An 18,868-nucleotide genomic window follows, 5' to 3' on the forward strand; every position below is an offset into this window, starting at 1 on the left:
ACTCCAACAATTGGAATTTGAGAATAAATGCTGTCAAGTTGACAATTACTGACTATTGTCCGTGATATGAGTGTGAGTTCAGACCCAGGGTCGATGAATAATTTGAGAATTATCTTCTGCGTAGTTGAGAATAGCCTTGGCAGTGGCTAATAAGACACTGGGTCGTGATATTGTTCTTGAGATGTCATGTGAATGGTTTATTTGTACTGAGTTGAGTGCTGCTGAGTGAGATGATATCTTAACATCGTTGATGTCAACTGTTGTTGAAATTGAGGTGAGGTGATTACTTGTTATCAGGCGTTTAAGATGAGTTGCATCAGCTCCTGTTGATGATGTCTTATCTTGCTGTTGAGATGTTTGTACCACTAGTTGAAGTGGAGTTGAAGTTGTGTTCTTCTTCGGAACTGGCTTTGTGGTGGTCAAAGCAGTGGCACCATGTAGCATAGAGTGATGCTTTTCCTCGCGCAGGTCTTGGGGTTGCGGCACTGCAAGACATTGTGGGAACCAAGACAGTTAGTACAGAGGTATCGCTGGGTTACCCACTGATGTCTCTTATCGGGAGAGAACGCACGAAATTGTGGACAATAAACCACAATATGTCCTTGCGCACACAATTTACATCTGTTGCTCTCCGATGGTGGTTGTTGAGATGCAGGTGCCTTGGATTGAGATGATGGTGAGATGTTGAAAGTCTCAGTCTTAGCCTGCTGCAGGTTACGTACTCGGGCTGCAGGCGGTGGTTTTGTTTGAGATGGCTTGAATGTTTGTGGTTTTCGTGGAGACACACCACACTCCATGGCCTCTTTGGCTTGAATGCGATCTTAGAGGAAGGTTCGGAGCTCTGCGAAGGTGGGAAACTCCGTAGTCACTGACTACCCAAGCCTCCAAGGTTGCCAGATCTAGTTTGTGTGGGATGAGATGCACTAGAATCTGATCCCAATGCTGTGTAGGGGATCCCAGTGATTTCAGGGCATCAATGGCTTCAATGGCAGTGCCCAAAACTGCCTTGAGATGTTTGGCTGACGATGTTTCAGCTGCACGGAGGCTGAAGAGCTTGTCAAGTTGAGTTGAGATAAGGAGCCGTTTGTTCTCATACTGGTTGACAATTGTGTCCCAGGCTGACTCAAACGACTCTGTGGTGATGCTGATGTTTGAGTTGAGACGAGCAGCTTCACCAACCAAACATGAGTTGAGATAATGCATTTTCTTTGGTGAGGTTGGGATTTTCCCCGATCAGTGAGACGAAGAGGTCATGAAAATGCCTCCAATCTTGATAATTACCCGACAACTTGGGTACGGTGATTGCTGGTAATACTGTGCGATGGTGAGATGATTGGATAAGGCTGGAGTTTGCCAAAGAGCTGCCGTGAGATGGTTGTTTAGCTTCCAGATCCGCAACGCGGGTATAGAGGCTGTCAGACGCTGCCTGGAACAGCTTGAGCGTGATCTCAAACGACCCGTTGGTGAAATATTTATGTTCCACGGTGACCTCAGTTTTTGAGGAAAGAAGCTTTTCATATTCAGCTTCGAACTTCTCCTAGTAGATGTTGAGCAGCTTAATCTTAGCATTGGCAGAGGTCAGAGGGTGTATTTCAAACACCCCTGCTTCTGCTGCTGTGGCCAGAGATGAGATGAAGGACATACGTCCTATTTGTAACGCCAGTTGGTTCTGTACGGCGGCCATTTTAGAAATTGATATGAAAATCTGTAATTAGAGTGATATGAGAAAAACAGAAAAAACTTGTAATTGTATAATAACCCAGAACAAACTGACAGTAGCTGGTGATGACGTCAGGTGACCTGCAGCGACGTGAGTTGAGAACATTGAGAAGTCCTTGAGATGCTTTTTGATGATGGACGCACTAACAAAATGCACTAGCCACTTCACAAAGTGTAATTTGCACTGATGTGTCCCTTATCACTTTTTCCACCAATGCAGTACCACTGAAAAGTACAGAGTTTGGTACTAGTTGAGTCAGTTAGTTCTGATTGAGCATTCGATGTGCAAGTACAAGCTTTCCTGTCGACCGTGGGTCCATTCTCGAGCCTAGTTTACCGTAGTATTTGTAAATTATTCGATCAGGTTTGTCGCGTCAAATTTTCCGGTAGCTGCGTCATTGGAAATAGTTTCGAGGATTGAACCAGAAATCAGCCGAACCTTCCTGAGTGGTGAGTAATCGCTGGATGCGTAGAAAAATTAAATTAAAATAATTTTAAGGGCAGGTGATATTATTATTTGAAATATTATTTTTATATTTTATATTTCAAAATGTACGCATCTGCCACAGAGAAAATCGCTGCGTTGCGTTAGCAACTTGCACTTTTGACTGCCTAGTATAGCGTAATGCTTACTCAGGAGCAACGTCCAAATCCACGGTCCAGAGCATACCGACATCACGCTAATTATTTATTAAAGATCAAGTCACTGGGACCGAGTTTCTCGCGGACACTGGCTCTGATTTATTCATTTATCCTCGTGGCTTGATAAAATCGCAAAAAACTCCCATAGGTTATCAGCTTTATGCCACAAACGGCACGATTATCGAAACCTATGGTTAAGAATCACAATTGCTGAATCTCGCACTGCGTCGAGATTTCACGTGGAATTTAATCGTTGTTTTGAGTCATTTTGACTTGCTAGTCGACCGTAAACGCAAATGCCTATGCGACGGCATTACAGGATTGACATCATCCAGTTATTTCCACGCAACAACAGCATTAGACAAAATCAAGGCTGTGGATGGTGATTCCGTTTATTCGAAATTGCTTTTATAAGAAAGTTCGCCGATATCACATGATCTGATTCATCCGACATTAAAAAAAGGAAAAATTCAACGGTGCACCACATTCGTACAACACCTGGTCCACCTGTTTCTAGCAAAGCCCGTCGCTTATCGCCTGACAAATTAAAAATTGCTTGAGAGGAGTTTCGTAAGATGATTGAGCAAGGCATTTGTCGGCCATCGCAGAGTGTTTGGTCTTCGCCATTACACACGGTCCAAAAAAAGGACGGTGGATGGAGACCATGTAGCGAGTATCGCTTATTAAACGACCGTACTCTTATCTATAAATATGCACTTCAATATATGGTTGATTTTGCCGTGTATTTACATGGGAAACGAACCTTCTCTGTTGTCGATTTTACCAAAGCTTTCCTCCGACTTCGAGTACAGCTATTATCCCTCCGTTTGGCTTATTCCAGTTTTCATACATGACTTTTGTACTCAAAAATGCATTACAGATGTTCCAGCGATTTATCGACGTAATCACCCGTGATCTGGATTTCGTATTTCCATATATTGACGACATCCTAGTCACATCCAAAGACGAAGAGGAGCATTTAAAACATCTCAAGATATTATTTCTACGTCATCGTGATTACGGACTAGTAATAAACGTTCCGAAGTGCCAGCTAGGCAATACCGAAGTTAAATTCCTCGGTTATTTAATCAACGAACACGGCATTAAACCATTGCCGGGAAAAGTTGAGGCTATCGTTAATCTCCAGCCTCCCAAAACCGTTAAAGAACTTCGTAGATTCCTTGACACAATAAGTTTCTACGAAAAGTTCATTAAGAACGCTGCAGAAATTTTAGCGCCGTTAAATAAAGTACTGGAAGGACCGAAAATCAAAGGATCGCATCCTGTCAACTGGACAGCTGATTTGCAAAACGCATTTGATGCCGCTAAACGATCTCTCGCTGATACAACACTCCTCGTGCATCCAAGAACTGACGTAGATTGGGCAGTATTTACCGATGCATCAGAAATCGGGATCGGCGCCGTCTTCCAGCAACGCGTAAACAATGACTGGCAGCCACTGGCTTACTTTAGCCGGAAATTACAGCCGTCGATCCAAGAATTGTTGACTTATGATCAAGAACTACACGCGATCTACGACACCGTGAGACATTATCAGCATATTTTCGAGGCTTGACACGTAAAGATCTACACAGATCACAAACCGCTTCAACACGCATTTACGGAGAGAACATCACCATGGCAATTACGCCGTTTGGATTTCATCGGTTAATTTACGACTGACATTTGGCATGTGTCGGGCAACGACAATATTGTCACTTACACATTGTCACGAGTTGCAGCAGTAACTATTGCCATTACATCAGAAGAACTTGCCGACGCACAGAAGCAAGATCTCGAGCTTTAACAACCTGCAACAGACAACTGCGTTGCAGCTTCGACGAATCAATTGCGAGAATGGTTTAGCATTGTACTGTGGCATTGCGTCAGGTACGGTGCGACCATGTGTTTCAGGACCACTAAGGAAAAAAGTGTTCACCTCGTTACACATGCTCGCTTGTCCTGGAATTAAAGGATCACTTAAGTTGGTCTCGAAGCGATACGTCTGACCGTTGATTAATAAAAATTGCCGTGAATGGGTGAAATCTTGCATTGATTGCCAGAAAAATATGATTCAGAGACACGTTTCATCACCGATCGCCAGTTGTGAACCTCCAACTGAACGGTTTGAGCACATTTATATCGACCTAGTAACTTTAAAAACATCAAGAGGCTTCGACCAGTGTTTAACGATCATCGACCGATTCACGAGGTTTCCTGAGGCTGTCCTGTTATCCAATGGAACTGCAGAGATAATAGCACATGCGCTATCACTGTACTGGATTCCACGCCACAAAGTACCGAAACGTATAACTTCGGACCAAGGTCTGCAATTGGAATCGTCGTTATTCCAATCGTTAATATAGATGTATGGAATAAAACACCTGCATACTACGCCGTATCACCCGCAAGCCAAAGGTCTCATCGAACATTTACATCGTCAGCTAAAATCAGCACTTTAGTGTCATCAAGAGTCATGGTATGACGCATTACCAGCCGTTTTGCTCGGCTCACGCGCTGTTTGGAAAGATGTCATCCAGGCGACCTCGGCAGAACTAGTGTACGCTGAGCCAGTTTGTTTGCCTGGTGAGTTACTTACTCCCAGTAACAAAACTACACCTCAATATATCGTTAATACATTGAAACGTCATTTCAATTCATTGGCACTGGCCCAAATGTCGTGTCACGACAAGCATTCTGTTTTCTGTTTCAGGAGCCTTAGTATTGCAGTCACGTACTGGTACGGAATGACCAGGTTGAACCATCTCTCTTGCCGCCGTGCGAAGGTCCATATCGTGTAAAAACTCGACATGATAAATATTTTATTGTCGATTTTCGAGGACGACAAATCGCCATTTCAGTGGACAGATTAAAGCCGGTTTACGAGGCGAATCGAGACGACACGGTGACGATAACAACAAACTCCCGGCCAAACAACAACACAGCAACCGAGACCAAAAAACGCCGATTCCGGCTTAGTATTTAAAAATTTAAGCAATTTAATTTTTTTTATATAAAAATTTTTTTTTACAAAGTAACAATTCACCACTCTATTTTGTTCATTTATTTACTCATTTATTTTTTTATATCAGTCGTAAATAATCCATTACTTTAATTGTCGTGTATTAAAAAAAACGAAGGGAGTTCTGTAGCGTTGCTGCACTGCAAAGCGATTGATTAATTTCGGCAATCTACGTCGAACATCGATTTTTCTGTTTTCTGTCTTTACCTCATTCGTAAAGATATTAAAATATACCACCGGACTGCATACACATATCTAAGCATTTTCGATTGTATTTTTAATTTTACTGGGTCACATTCGTTCGTTAAATAAAAATATTTACAAAACATAATTAGTTGGTTTGAATAATTAATTTATTATACTTAATATTACCTTAACCACTAAATATGTATAAATGAATTAGGGTGCTTTGTTTCCTGAGAGAGTATTTTCATTGCTCATCAACCAAAATATTGTTTTTATGCTGAAACAAAAATTCCTTCCAACTGTGAGCTCTTAATTTCAATCCTGAAAATCTTCCATTTGATTTTAAAGATTTCTCATTTAAAATACACGTAAATTAAATTACTTGTATTTTAACTTTCTAATACTCAGCTGCACTTTAAGATATCGACGCAGTTCTGAACGCAAATTATAGGGCATTTGGTGTTTTTCAAAAGTGCCCGTAATTACTTAGCTGTAATTCCAGCTTTTAGGTAGATTTTTAGATAGATTTTATTAAAAATCTAACTATTGTATTTGTCCTCATGGTCGATTTTTTAAGGAATTTTGTCATAAACTATCATAAACAGTTGAGTAGAGTTCAAAAATACCATTCTTGAAAAAATTTATATATATATATATATATATATATATATATATACACTGGTCACAGAAATTAAGGGATAGAAAAAAAATCCGAAATTTTTAAGTGATTTTCAACATGCTGTAACTCGGTAAAAAATGGTCGTATAAAAAAAAAAAAAAAGCAAATTGTAGCCTCAAGTTTCTAGTTTTCAGATCTGGACCTCAAAATTTTTTATTATGTATGGTTCCGGAGTAATCATAAGAAAACCAACGAAAAAAAATTTTCAAAATTTTTGCTGGTCTTTCAATACCTCTATGGGCGACAATAAATTTTTTTGAATAATCCGACTGTCTGACTTTTCTCGGAAATTTTATGCCCTTTAATTTGGTGGCCTTAAAAAGTCTCTACGACGATTTGGCGCCGAGTTATCATTGATCAAAGCAAAAAAGTCCGTTTTGGCTTTGATAATCAATAACTCCGGATGTATTGGTCGTACAGAGAATGGAAGCAGGGTTTTGAAAACTGGAAAACATTCTCTATAAGGCAAAATTAGTGGCATTTGATAGAAAAATTTTTTTTAAAGCGATATTGTTTGGTAAAAAACAGGTCAAAATTCACAAATTTAAGGATATTCGGAAATCTTGCTATAACTTTGGATATAACGGATGAACAAAGGATATCTTCGACTTTTTTTCAACCTCAAAGTGTCCTGAAAAAACCCTGAAAATTTCAAATCGCTGCGATTTTTCTTTCTCAGTGCCACGAAGCTTTAAATTTATCGATTTTGTCAAAAATCACCATAATTGGTAGTTTCTCGGTTTTTGTTCATTTTTTCGATTTGAAAATTTTTTTTTTACCCATAATCTTCATTTCTTTGATCAAAAAGATCGATTATCGAAAAAAATTGAAAAAAAAAAATTTTTCAAAAATTTTTTTTTTTTTTTTCAAAATTTTTTTTTTCAAAATTTTTTTTTTTTGTTGTATCTGCAATGATTTATCATTGTCAAAAAAAATTCCTAAAATTTTTGTTACCGCTGTAACTGCATCTGCTTTAAATGTCAACTTAACAAACATACGCTTTGGGTAACTCTAATGCCGGCGGTAAAAAAATTTTAGGAATTTTTTTTGACAATGATAAATCATTGCAGATACAACAAAAAAAAAAATTTTGAAAAAAAAAAATTTTTGAAAAAAAAAAATTTTGAAAAAAAAAAAATTTTTTTGAAAAATTTTTTTTTTTCAATTTTTTTCGATAATCGATCTTTTTGATCAAAGAAATGAAGATTATGGGTAAAAAAAAAATTTTCAAATCGAAAAAATGAACAAAAACCGAGAAACTACCAATTATGGTGATTTTTGACAAAATCGATAAATTTAAAGCTTCGTGGCACTGAGAAAGAAAAATCGCAGCGATTTGAAATTTTCAGGGTTTTTTCAGGACACTTTGAGGTTGAAAAAAAGTCGAAGATATCCTTTGTTCATCCTTCATATCCAAAGTTATAGCAAGATTTCCAAATATCCTTAAATTTGTGAATTTTGACCTCTTTTTTACCAAACAATATCGCTTTAAAAAAAATTTTTCTATCAAATGCCACTAATTTTGCCTTATAGAGAATGTTTTCCAGTTTTCAAAACCCTGCTTCCATTCTCTGTACGACCAATACATCCGGAGTTATTGATTATCAAAGCCAAAACGGACTTTTTTGCTTTGATCAATGATAACTCGGCGCCAAATCGTCGTAGAGACTTTTTAAGGCCACCAAATTAAAGGGCATAAAATTTCCGAGAAAAGTCAGACAGTCGGATTATTCAAAAAAATTTATTGTCGCCCATAGAGGTATTGAAAGACCAGCAAAAATTTTGAAAATTTTTTTTCGTTGGTTTTCTTATGATTACTCCGGAACCGTACATAATAAAAAATTTTGAGGTCCAGATCTGAAAACTGGAAACTTGAGGCTACAATTTGCTTTTTTTATTTTTTTTATACGACCATTTTTCACCGAGTTACAGCATGTTGAAAATCACCTAAAAATTTCGGATTTTTTTTCTATCCCTTAATTTCTGTGACCAGTGTATATATATATATATATATATATATATATTTATGTAATATAACGGACTTTTGAGGACACGATTGTGTCTACAGTTCTTATCCGATCTTAATGAAATTTTCTACACTTATTTTATGTGTAATTACCACAGTTAAGTCCGAAGATGAGCTGAATCGGTCGATTAGTTTAGGAGTTATAGCTGTTTGAAATTTTAACGATGTTTCGGAAAAATCAGTTTTTAATCACTATTAAAGTCCATATAACTTGAAAACTAAAATTCATAGAGGATTTTTGTAAAAAGTATTTTAAAGCTTGACTAATAAGCTTTAATTTTTACCTTAAACCTTACATTTAGACAATTTTATTCAATAATTTGATAGCCTTGAAAATTTTAATGGAATCGAAAAATGTTAAAAATATGGTTTTCATTCGACATAACTTATGCTTGTCCCATTATAATCCAGTTTTGTCAGTTGTATGTTATTGTGCACAAAATACCCTGTAAATTTCACTGCTATTATATGTTTTAAAAGTATTTCTTTTATTATTTACGATGTATCAAATGTACCTCTAATCCCTATGATTATCACTGGTCTTGTCATTACGATAGCACCCACAGTTCTTATCGGATCTCAATGAAATTTTTTACACTTATTCCATAGGCGATTATCTTGATCGAATCCAAAGATGAGCTAAATCGGTCGATTAGTTTTGAAGTAATGTTTGTTTGAAATTTTCACGATTTTTCGAAAAAATCAGATATATTCACTGTTGAAGTTCATATAACATTAAAACTAAAACTGATAGACAATTTCAGTAAAAAGTATCATAAAGCTTGTTTAGTAAGCTTTAATATTTGACCTTAAACTTTATGTTTTGACCATTTCTTCCAATAATTTGATGGCCCCGAAAATTCTAATGGAATCATCAGATGTTGCAAATATGGTGCGTTCATCCCACATAACTTATGCATTTCCCATTATAATACAATTCTGTCAGTTGTATTTTATCGTGATCGAAATAACCTGTGAATTTCACAGCTATTTTATATTTTAAAAGGATTTTTTTCATTATTTATGATGTATCAAATGTACCTCTAATCCCTATGATTATCACTGGTATTGCCATCGTAGTAGCGATTACAATTATGATCCCATACTAATTAAATTTTCTATACTTTGTTTGCGTGAAGGTTAGTTTAATACATTACCTATATAATGTTTTGTCAAATCAACTATCTGAAGTTCTCTATCGAAAATAGTCGTTGTCTTTTTTTACCCTCACTCTAAGGAAACGAGCCTAATTTCATATCATGACTATACACTAACATGTATCATAAGATATGTATGTATGTAACTTTTTATATAGATTAATTGGAAAATCTACCTTCCATTTCGGCTACCAAATGGCCTTTTTTTTCACTTGTGTCTGTTGCGGAAGTCATTTTTCCCCTGAAATGGACCTTTTTCGGCTTGCAGAACGTAAACTAATGAAAGTACATTACAAATATTAATGAGAATTTTATTGGAAATTTTATTCCCTTGAAAAAAGGTCCTATTAGTCAAGTCGCTCTAGTTCATAGTTACCGACTTCTAGTATTTTTATTGGTTCTTTATTGTCCCTTTCGGGTTATAAACCGGACCTTCGTCCCCTTTTTACATACATCTTTTTACATAATACAAAGCGCAAATACAAAACGAAAAAAGAAACAAACTTACATATTAATAAACACTTACATCTACCGCCTTACAATATCATTCCTTAACCTACTTCCACTCCTTACAAACCCTATAAATCCTTACATTCCTTTACAATTTTATCTTCTCACACAACCTTCCACTCCCAGGATCCAAAAGAGAAAAAAAGAAAATTTTCCAAAAGAAAAAATTCTTTGGCATCCTCATTCCTCCTCTCTCTCCCACTCGCTCCGACTTCCGTTTCTGCTGCTCTTTCCTAAACATCCTCCCCCTCTCCTCTCTTAATTTCTCTATTTCTATCAACCAATTTTCCCCCTGTCCTTCCTTTCCTAACACTTCCTTCCTCATCTCCTGCCATCCTTTTTCCACCCCAAACCCTGAGCAAACCTCCCATACATGTTCCCATGTTTCCTCCTCTAACCCGCAAATCCTACATCTTTTATTCTCCTCCTTCTCCCAGTACATCCTCCCTTTCATCCCATCACCTAGCCTATACCTCGCTACTCTTCTCCACCTCTCCTCCTTCGATCCCTTCTTCAAGTATCCCGGCACTCCTACCCCCCTTATATACTTATATTCCCGGTTCCCCTTCGCTTATCTTCTCCCACCTTTCCTCCCTCTCCCTTTTCCTACCCCCCGCCATCATCTTTTTTCCCCTCATTGTCCTCCTCCTCATTGTCCCTCCTTGTCCTCCTCTCATCTACCGTTAGATCATCCTCAATTCTTTCCCGATCCCCTTTCAGTTTGCTTTTCGCCTTCATAACTTCCTTTTTCTTTTCTATCCTCGCCAGCTCCACCCACACCATTCCTCTTCCCTCTTTGTCTACCCCTCCTACTCTTCTCATTTTTACCCTTCCCCCCTCTACTCCTATTTTTTCCCATATATTTTCTACTCCTTTTCGTATTCCACCCCTTCCCCTACTTTAACTCCTCTAATCACTATGTTTTTCCTTCTAACCTCCCTCTCCCTCTTGTCCATTTTTACTTCTAAACCCCTAAGCCTCCTTTCCTCTATCCCGTTACCTCTCCTCCTCCCCCATCTTCAATATCTGATCCCTCCCCCCCTCCGCATTATTTCCATTTTCCTTTTTCCCTTTTTCTAGGCTTTCTACTTTTTTCTCTAGTTCGTCTATTCTTCTTCCCATTTCCACCCTGTCCGCCTCCCACATCCTCCTCATTTCCTCGCCTCTGAAGCCAGCTCCTCTACCCTTGCCCGATTTTTCCACACTCTGATTTCATTATCCCCTGTTGGATTCTCTGTACAAAAATCAATCTTTATTCTTATATATACTTTATTTAATTATTTCTCTTTACTAAATATTCTGTTCAAAATATTATTTCGAACAGTGTCGCATTTAAGTCGTAGTATATATATTTGAGTTGAGTTCAAAATGTGTATATGCTTACTTAAGGAAAAGAAAGCTAGCATGGATCAAATTTTATGACCTTAGGTACTTGGGTCGACGAGAGATTCCAAGTAAATGCAAGGCAATATGTTTTTCTTCATTTGCACTCATATATATATATTTTGAACTTAGAGATCTTTGTTATACAAAAAGAGGAGAGGTTGTTGGACCTTAGAGTTAAATAATATTAAAAGAATAAGTTAGTCTAAGCTAAATCTCTTACGAGTGAAGACATACCCTAGAGCGCGTATTTTAATAAAAGATATAATATTCATTTGTTTAATAAATTGATTTGTTTCATTCACGATTACCATACCTAAATTCCCAACATCCCCTCCACCATTTTGATCATATCCTCCGTTTTAGCTTCCTTCCCCTCCTTCTCTGGTGTTCTCACTGCTATCTTACTTCTTTTAAACACCTCTGCCTCCTCTAGTTCTTTCGATAATCTTATTTCTCCTTCTTGTTCCCTCTCTTTTCTTTTTCCTCTCAGCACCGCCTCTACAAGCTCCCCGTCACTTCCCCTTCTTGCTAACCTTACTCTTTCAATACTTGGTCTCTTTATTAAGTTATCTTTATCACCCATACCCTACCTACTCTACTCGTCTACTCACTCCCTTTCTTATCCACTCTCGTTACTCTGTTACCTATTCTCACCCTCGCAGATTTGAATCACGGTGGAAACACCGTGGAAGTGTAAACACCGTGGATCCACCGTGGTTACACGGTGGGTTTGTTCCATTTAACCACCGGGTATACACAGTGTATCCACTCCGATCACGCGGTGTATCCACCGTGATTCCACGGTGGCTTGACCACTGTGTATACACGGTGTTTCCACTATGATTACGCGGTGGATACACCGGAGAACCACGGTGGTGAAATAGCACAAAGCCACCGTGGAATCACGGTGAATTCACCGCGTAATCACAGTGGAAACACCGTGTATACACAGTGGTCAAGCCACCGTGAAATCACGGTGGATACACCGCGTAATCACAGTGGTAGAATGGAACAAACCCACCGTGTTTCCACCGTGATTCAAATCTGCGAGGGCAACTACTTCTTTCCTACCTTACCTTCCTCTCAGAATCTCTACCCTGCCCTCCTCAGCGCCTCTGCCTGTTACTTCCAATTCTACACTTTACTCTTTCCCCTTACCCCTTGCACTTTTTACCCTAACCTCACTTTATTTACCTCCCTCTGAGCTTTCCTTAAAAACCTTTACACCACTCTACCCCCTTATACTTTCTATTCATCACCCCACTCTAAAAAATTTTCTCTTTTCCACCCACTACTCTCCACTTTTCTTTTTTCCTTAACTCTACCTAAAAAACCCACTGCACTTTTCCCCTACAAAAAACGCACACACTTTATTTGTCACCGAAAACGGAAGTCCCTCGGAGTTCTAGTAATTTAAATAATTTGAAAAATAAAATTTCAACAAAAAATTACGATTAAACCATTTTAAATCGTACTTAATATTTTTTAAATATGATATTTTCTTGTCTTACATCAAGTTAAAAAAAAATATATAAATAAAAAAATAAAAATATACATAAATGAGATATATTTTTAAAATGAATGAGTTTCATTCTATTTAAGGGGTTAGGGGTACTCAGGGGTATGAAAAAATGATGATTTTCAATAATTTTTTTTTTGTAGTTAATTACTTTATTTGACAAAAATAAAAACATAGCTTTATTAGAACACGTTTCGATTTGACTTCACGAAAATTTCAAAAAAAAAAATTAATAATTCAAAAAGTTATCGCTGTTTTTGTAGAGCCCGTTCCTCCCGAAGTCCTTTGCGGTGATCATCATAAGTCCTTGGAGATTCATCTAAAATCAATCGGACAAGAAAAATTAGTTTTATTAATAGATAATCTTGTGCCTGATCGAAGCTTTTTTTTTTTTTTTCGAAATTAACAAAATGGCGGCCTCAGGAAATTTTTTTCAAATTTTCGAGAAAAAAACCGACAGTTTATTGTTAAAAAAAAATCGAAATTTTGAAAAAAAAAAAAAATCCTTCGATCAGGCACGAGTTTTTAATGTATTTCAAAAGTACAATAAATTTTATTGAAATCTACCGAGCAGTTTTTAAGTTACAGTGATCACCAGTTCAGAAAACATAGTTTTGAGAAAAACGCATTTAAAGTTTTGCTATGGATTTATGTCGAATTATAAGAATTATTTAATAACTTACACTGAGTCATCTATTCCTGGACCATATAATAGCTCTTCAGCCGACATAGCAGCTTCCAAAATATCGATTTGCTGGTGCCTACGTTGCAATCGACCTTCTCGGGTGTTATCATTAGCGCGCTTATCTGCTACTTTGATACGTGCAGCATCCATTCTTTCTGCATACCGATGAGAATTAGGCCCACAATTAAGTCCTAGTGTATTCATCAAGACTAATAATGAATTTATACCCTCATTAAATATACACATAGCAACGTATGCAGCTATTTGTACGATAGTAAAACTAGTATTTACCGTTTTTGGGCATATTTTCCATACTAGTTGGTTAAAGCTTTCATTATTATTCTGATTGAATCCACCTACACATCTTGAAAGTAAATTTTCATTACTAAGATCTTCGTATATAGGCTTGATAGCTTTTAAAACATCACAAGGTAAAGGAGAATAATCGTGAGAAAAGGTATCAAGCTCTCCTCTTGCTTCAGCGCGCTGGTAAGAGCACCAAGATTCTTCGCCTTTTGGACACATATCATGATTCGGTTTTTCATCACTCGAGCCGTAGTGATAAAAGGTTGCCATTATAGCAGATTTCATATTTTCAATAGAATCACAATGCCGGCGTATTGCTAAACCATAGTACACAGTTAGTTTGTCTATTAATTTTCCTGTGAGCTTACCTCGACCACCAAGACCTTTTTGTTTACTCTTCAGCGTACGTAATCGACTCCCCATCCGCTTTTGGACATGCCCTATACATTCCTTTTTATTTACAGTTGTATTTTCGTAAGGATCTGATTTTATAATTCCTGAATAGGTCTTGGAGTCACCATCACCAATATAGTTGGCATACTTAACTCCATATTTAGTTTCAGAATACGAAAACATTTCGACCATCGCATCCACCTCCATTTTCCCAGAAGACCCTTGATGATTAGCAGAACACACATCTTCATGCGATTGATACCATTCCTCGAACTCAACAGTATTTGTTTTTTTTTTCCAATACTCACATAGCTTACAATATGCACTTTTAATGTTTATGTCAAGAATCTTTCCAGTAAAATAGCCAATTATAGAAGAAACTCCAAATGACGATGTATATCCCCGTTTTTGCCAGGTTCCATCTCCCGATACAGTTAGATGATTTATATCTTCATTTTCAGTTGTTGGCATTGCTTGCTTTTCTTCATTCACAGCTTTCGTCATGAAGGTTTCTGCGACGGCTTTACTACAATTCAAAATCTGTTTCAGTAAAATTGTATGCGTAGATTTATCTAAAAAAGACGGCATGTCCATCAGGCCGCAAAACTTGCACAATCCTTCGTATCCTATTCCTAGTATTCTCATTACAAAAATGAAACGTCTGTTTATTTCATAAGAATGCCCAACGAAAGAACAGGAAGGAATATATTCATTTCCACAGTTATTACATGCAACTACAATTTTGAATCCCAGCCCACGTGTACTTGCTGTTTGAAACACTACATTTCCATCACATTTTTTACATTTTATAAGAGCAGAAATTGCAGTGAATACCTGAATAAAATTTATTATTCGAAATTCAGTACTGCTGTCTTCAGGTACATCATCTTCAGTGTTTTGTTTTAATTTTTTAGAAGATGTACTCTGAATACTTTCATCACGTTCGGCTGTTTTCGGATTAAAAACATTCTTTCTTTTGACTGAACGCGACTTATTAATTTTTTCAGAACTCCGAAGTTCTCTTGAAACCTTTCTAGAATCACGTCCCATGGTTAATAATTTAATTCACTTGAGAAATAATTTATCACAAAACTATCGACTGATCAGTGCAACGACTACAGGTATACTGGCAACCAAAAATTATTTTTCAGTTCTTGTACTACCTACAAATTGTGAATATATGTAGAAGGATATATATATATATATATATATATATATATATATATAATTATAAATACATTAAAATGGGGAGATATTCATGACAATGAAACCCGAAAAGTCGGTTGCTTGCAGCTGTTTCTAGCTACCTGCTCTCGAATGCCACGTAGCACCCGAGCGTCCTTTGGTCATTGTTAAATAACTCGAAAAGAATTTGTCGGATTCACTTCAAATTTTCACACAATATTTTTAAAATATTATACTTTAAGAAAATGCAAAAAAAAAAAAATCGATTTTTTGAAAATTCTGACTACCCCTAACCCCTTAACAAGTAAGTAATCGAGTATTATTTATAAATAATGAATAAAACTTGTTATTTTCAGTAAGAAATATGAACACAAGAATTATACTGTGGTTAATGATACAATCTGTTATACTATTAAATAATTTTTTTTTATGCACATGCAGGAAAGTCATGCTGACATTGTTGAACTGTTAATAACAAAAACTGTCGTTGGTCTTTATCATGTACTCCAAAATCATTAATAGTATTCTGTGACATTTATTTGAATTGTTTTTTTTTGCAAAATTATTCGAGGTTATTTTTATTATTGCTATCGATACTATTAACATTTTCATTATGATCAAATATAGTTTTTTGAGTAGAATAGACCATTTTTAGTTTTTTGTCTCGTGTGATCATTGAATCGAATAGAGCCAAACATACAAGTTTTTCATCTAGATACCAAAAGTGTCTCGACAATTTTACTCAAGTTGCCTCAACAACTTTAGGATGAAGTTTTGCATATTCTTATAAATTTTATAACAATTTCAAATTATGATAAGGTGCTTTGATTGCATCCGGTGCTAGAAACCATGTTTCAACATAAAAGAAAAACAATGAACGAGCATATTTCTCGTAAAGCACGTAATACTGTAGTGTTGACAATGAATTGTTTTTCGAACATATAAGTCTTCAGATAGTATGAAGCCTTCGAGAGCCATCTAGCGTGGTGCATAGCACCAGGAGCTCTAAACTTTATTCCATCTTTCGGCCGAACACCCCAAAAAATACAGCTTTACGTCAAACGTTCATAATAATAATCTCTTGATGGACGGTTCTAAAGAAATTAATAAATAAATTAATTATGTTGAAAAATGGATAGAAGTTAATAAATAAAATTAGTTACATTAGAACCAAAATATTTATGAAAAATACTTAAAATAAATAACTTCGTTTATCTCTAGTATGTGAAAATTTATAAGATAATGTATGTAGTAACTTGTTCAATACTTATAATAAACCATATTTTACTGTAAAAAAAAAATTAAATTCTATACAAGTCGTAATTTGATTGAAACTTGAGTTGAACTTTCAAAATTTGATATAATTCCCAAGTGTGGGCAATTTTACAAATTATCAATTATGAATAACAAATAATTATGCAAAGGATCTAATTTTATGAATTAATTGATAGGTTTTTTTTTATCTTGTTTGAGAATAATAAATTGACTGTATGATAACAAATTCGTTTAAAAATACAAAACCATTAATTCTGCAAGAAAAATAAACAATATATATATTAAAATCTAAAAACAAAACAAAACTAAAAACTAATGTCATTTGAAGGGGTATAATATGTATTGTACAACATATTTTTATTGTACAGTTAATTACAAAATTTTTGATTTTTTATTATTACCTGAAGTTGATTTTGGATAAAAGTTGATAAATAAATTTTTTTCTCATTTAGGATATTTTTTATCGCATCGTCTTCTATACCAATATCATATTTTGATTGATCGATAGTCACCTAACCCTATTCAAATCTCGAAAAAATTGGTACGTTAGGGCTATTGGTAGCTGGCCAAGCTACTTTCACAACATTTTTTAAAATAATTTCAAAAATATGATGTCTACAAGCTAAATATATCAACTTTCTGTTCAACTTTTTTTCTAATAGTGCACACGCTGCATTTTGTAAACCTCAAATGCAGATATAAACTAATGAAAATTACGATGTAGTTAATTAAAAACATCATCGAATATTTTAGCCTTTATATTAACAATAAAAATTGAATGAATGTTAATGATCTTCACACGTCCCAAAAATCAAATAAAAAACTTACGAAAGCTGCAGAATTTTTATGATCAAACTACAAGTTCATAATGTTCATAAAAAATCGTGAAAGTTCAACTATTCTTTCAACAACTGGTAACTCAGCAATAAATAGGTAATATTGTCACTTGAATAAATCAAATTAAAATACAATATCTAGCTCACTTATACTGCAATAAAAGCAGTCTTAAAACATTTTTTTCAAGTCTGCAGAAAGTTTAAAAATTTTTGATTAGTTACATTTTTTTTGAAGTTTTGTTAATTACGCACTAATGAAAACTTAAAAAATTTTAAGTTGCAAGTTTTAGAAAATGAAAATTTCAAACAACAAATTGCTTTTCTATTTATAGAGCCACGATTAGTTTATATATAATAACAGATTTTTAGAAATCATTAAAATATTTTGTTTCTTGTTATTCGAAAGTGTAATTAATAATTTTTAGCGTTTCAATTTACATAAGCTTACCGGTATTCACATTGATAGTGTCGAAACACATAGCTTTCTTGACTTAAAAACGTAACAATTTTCAGCCAAAAAAAAATTTGTTGAATTAAAAAAAAAATCTTTTCGAACCAAAAAAAAAATTTTTGGGACCAAGAAAGTTTTTTCTTGGTTCAAAGAATTTATGTGTCAGACTAAGAAAGTTATGTCTTCCGCGAAGGAAATAATTTCTTGATCCAAATAATTTTTTTACTTCAATTAAGTAAGAAATTTCGCTTGGTTTAAGAAAAAATTTTCGAAGACATTTTATTTCTTGGTTCAAGATTTCCTTGTTTTCTGTGCAGATTTGTTACTTTTTGTTTAGTTCAATAAGTCGCTCACAGTTTTTACTCTTTCTTTTCTGTCTAATTTTTAAATATTTAAAGTACGCTTACTGTACTATATTTTTTAATTGATTCGTTTATGCTTAAAACTTGTTTGTTTGAACATATTTTTGTTCAAAACGTGTTTAACATAATTTTATGGAAAATAAAAAATTCAACAAAAGTTAAACTCAGCAATTTATTTATTACCAGTTATTTCAATACACATATTAATAGAATTTTTATAGAAAATACAGAAGTTTGAGTAAATAGTACGTATAATCTTTGTTATAAGTAAATTAAGACTAAGAATTTGTTTAACAAATTATTATTGCCTTAAAATCACATACTTGTTTTGTAATTTATAAAACTCTCTATCAATCAAAATTTTTCTCTTATTGATACTAATAACAATCTATCAGTTTTATTTTCATAGCATAAGTATGAGTTTTACATAACAAAAAAATACAACTTAGAAAAATAAAAATACTGACGAAAAAAAAAAATACAACTTAGGAAAATAAAAATAGTGACAAAAAAAATATAACTTAAGATA

At 35.0% G+C, this 18,868-nt stretch overlaps 1 protein-coding gene across 3 annotated transcripts; it reads right to left on the reverse strand.

Annotated features, from left to right (window-relative positions):
• Positions 1 to 12,936: 12,936 nt before the first annotated feature.
• Positions 12,937 to 15,699, reverse strand: LOC130675588 (uncharacterized). 3 transcript variants are annotated; one of them, XR_008991315.1, is made up of 3 exons: positions 13,823 to 15,699; positions 13,530 to 13,722; positions 12,937 to 13,165 (listed from the first exon to the last, which is right to left on the reverse strand). XR_008991315.1 is itself a non-coding variant. In XM_057481360.1 (2 exons), the coding sequence occupies exons 1-2, from the start codon at positions 15,278 to 15,280 to the stop codon at positions 13,162 to 13,164; spliced, it is 1,755 nt and encodes a 584-aa protein (XP_057337343.1). In that variant the 5' UTR covers positions 15,281 to 15,698; the 3' UTR covers positions 12,937 to 13,161. The 3 variants fall into 3 exon arrangements, 1 of the variants encoding a protein (XP_057337343.1); XR_008991316.1 differs by having other exon boundaries at positions 13,530 to 13,740; XM_057481360.1 differs by having other exon boundaries at positions 13,530 to 15,698.
• Between the last annotated feature and the right edge of the window lie 3,169 nt (positions 15,700 to 18,868).

Source organism: Microplitis mediator, chromosome 10 (assembly GCF_029852145.1).
Source record: "Microplitis mediator isolate UGA2020A chromosome 10, iyMicMedi2.1, whole genome shotgun sequence".
Classification (NCBI taxonomy): Eukaryota; Metazoa; Arthropoda; class Insecta; order Hymenoptera; family Braconidae; genus Microplitis; species Microplitis mediator.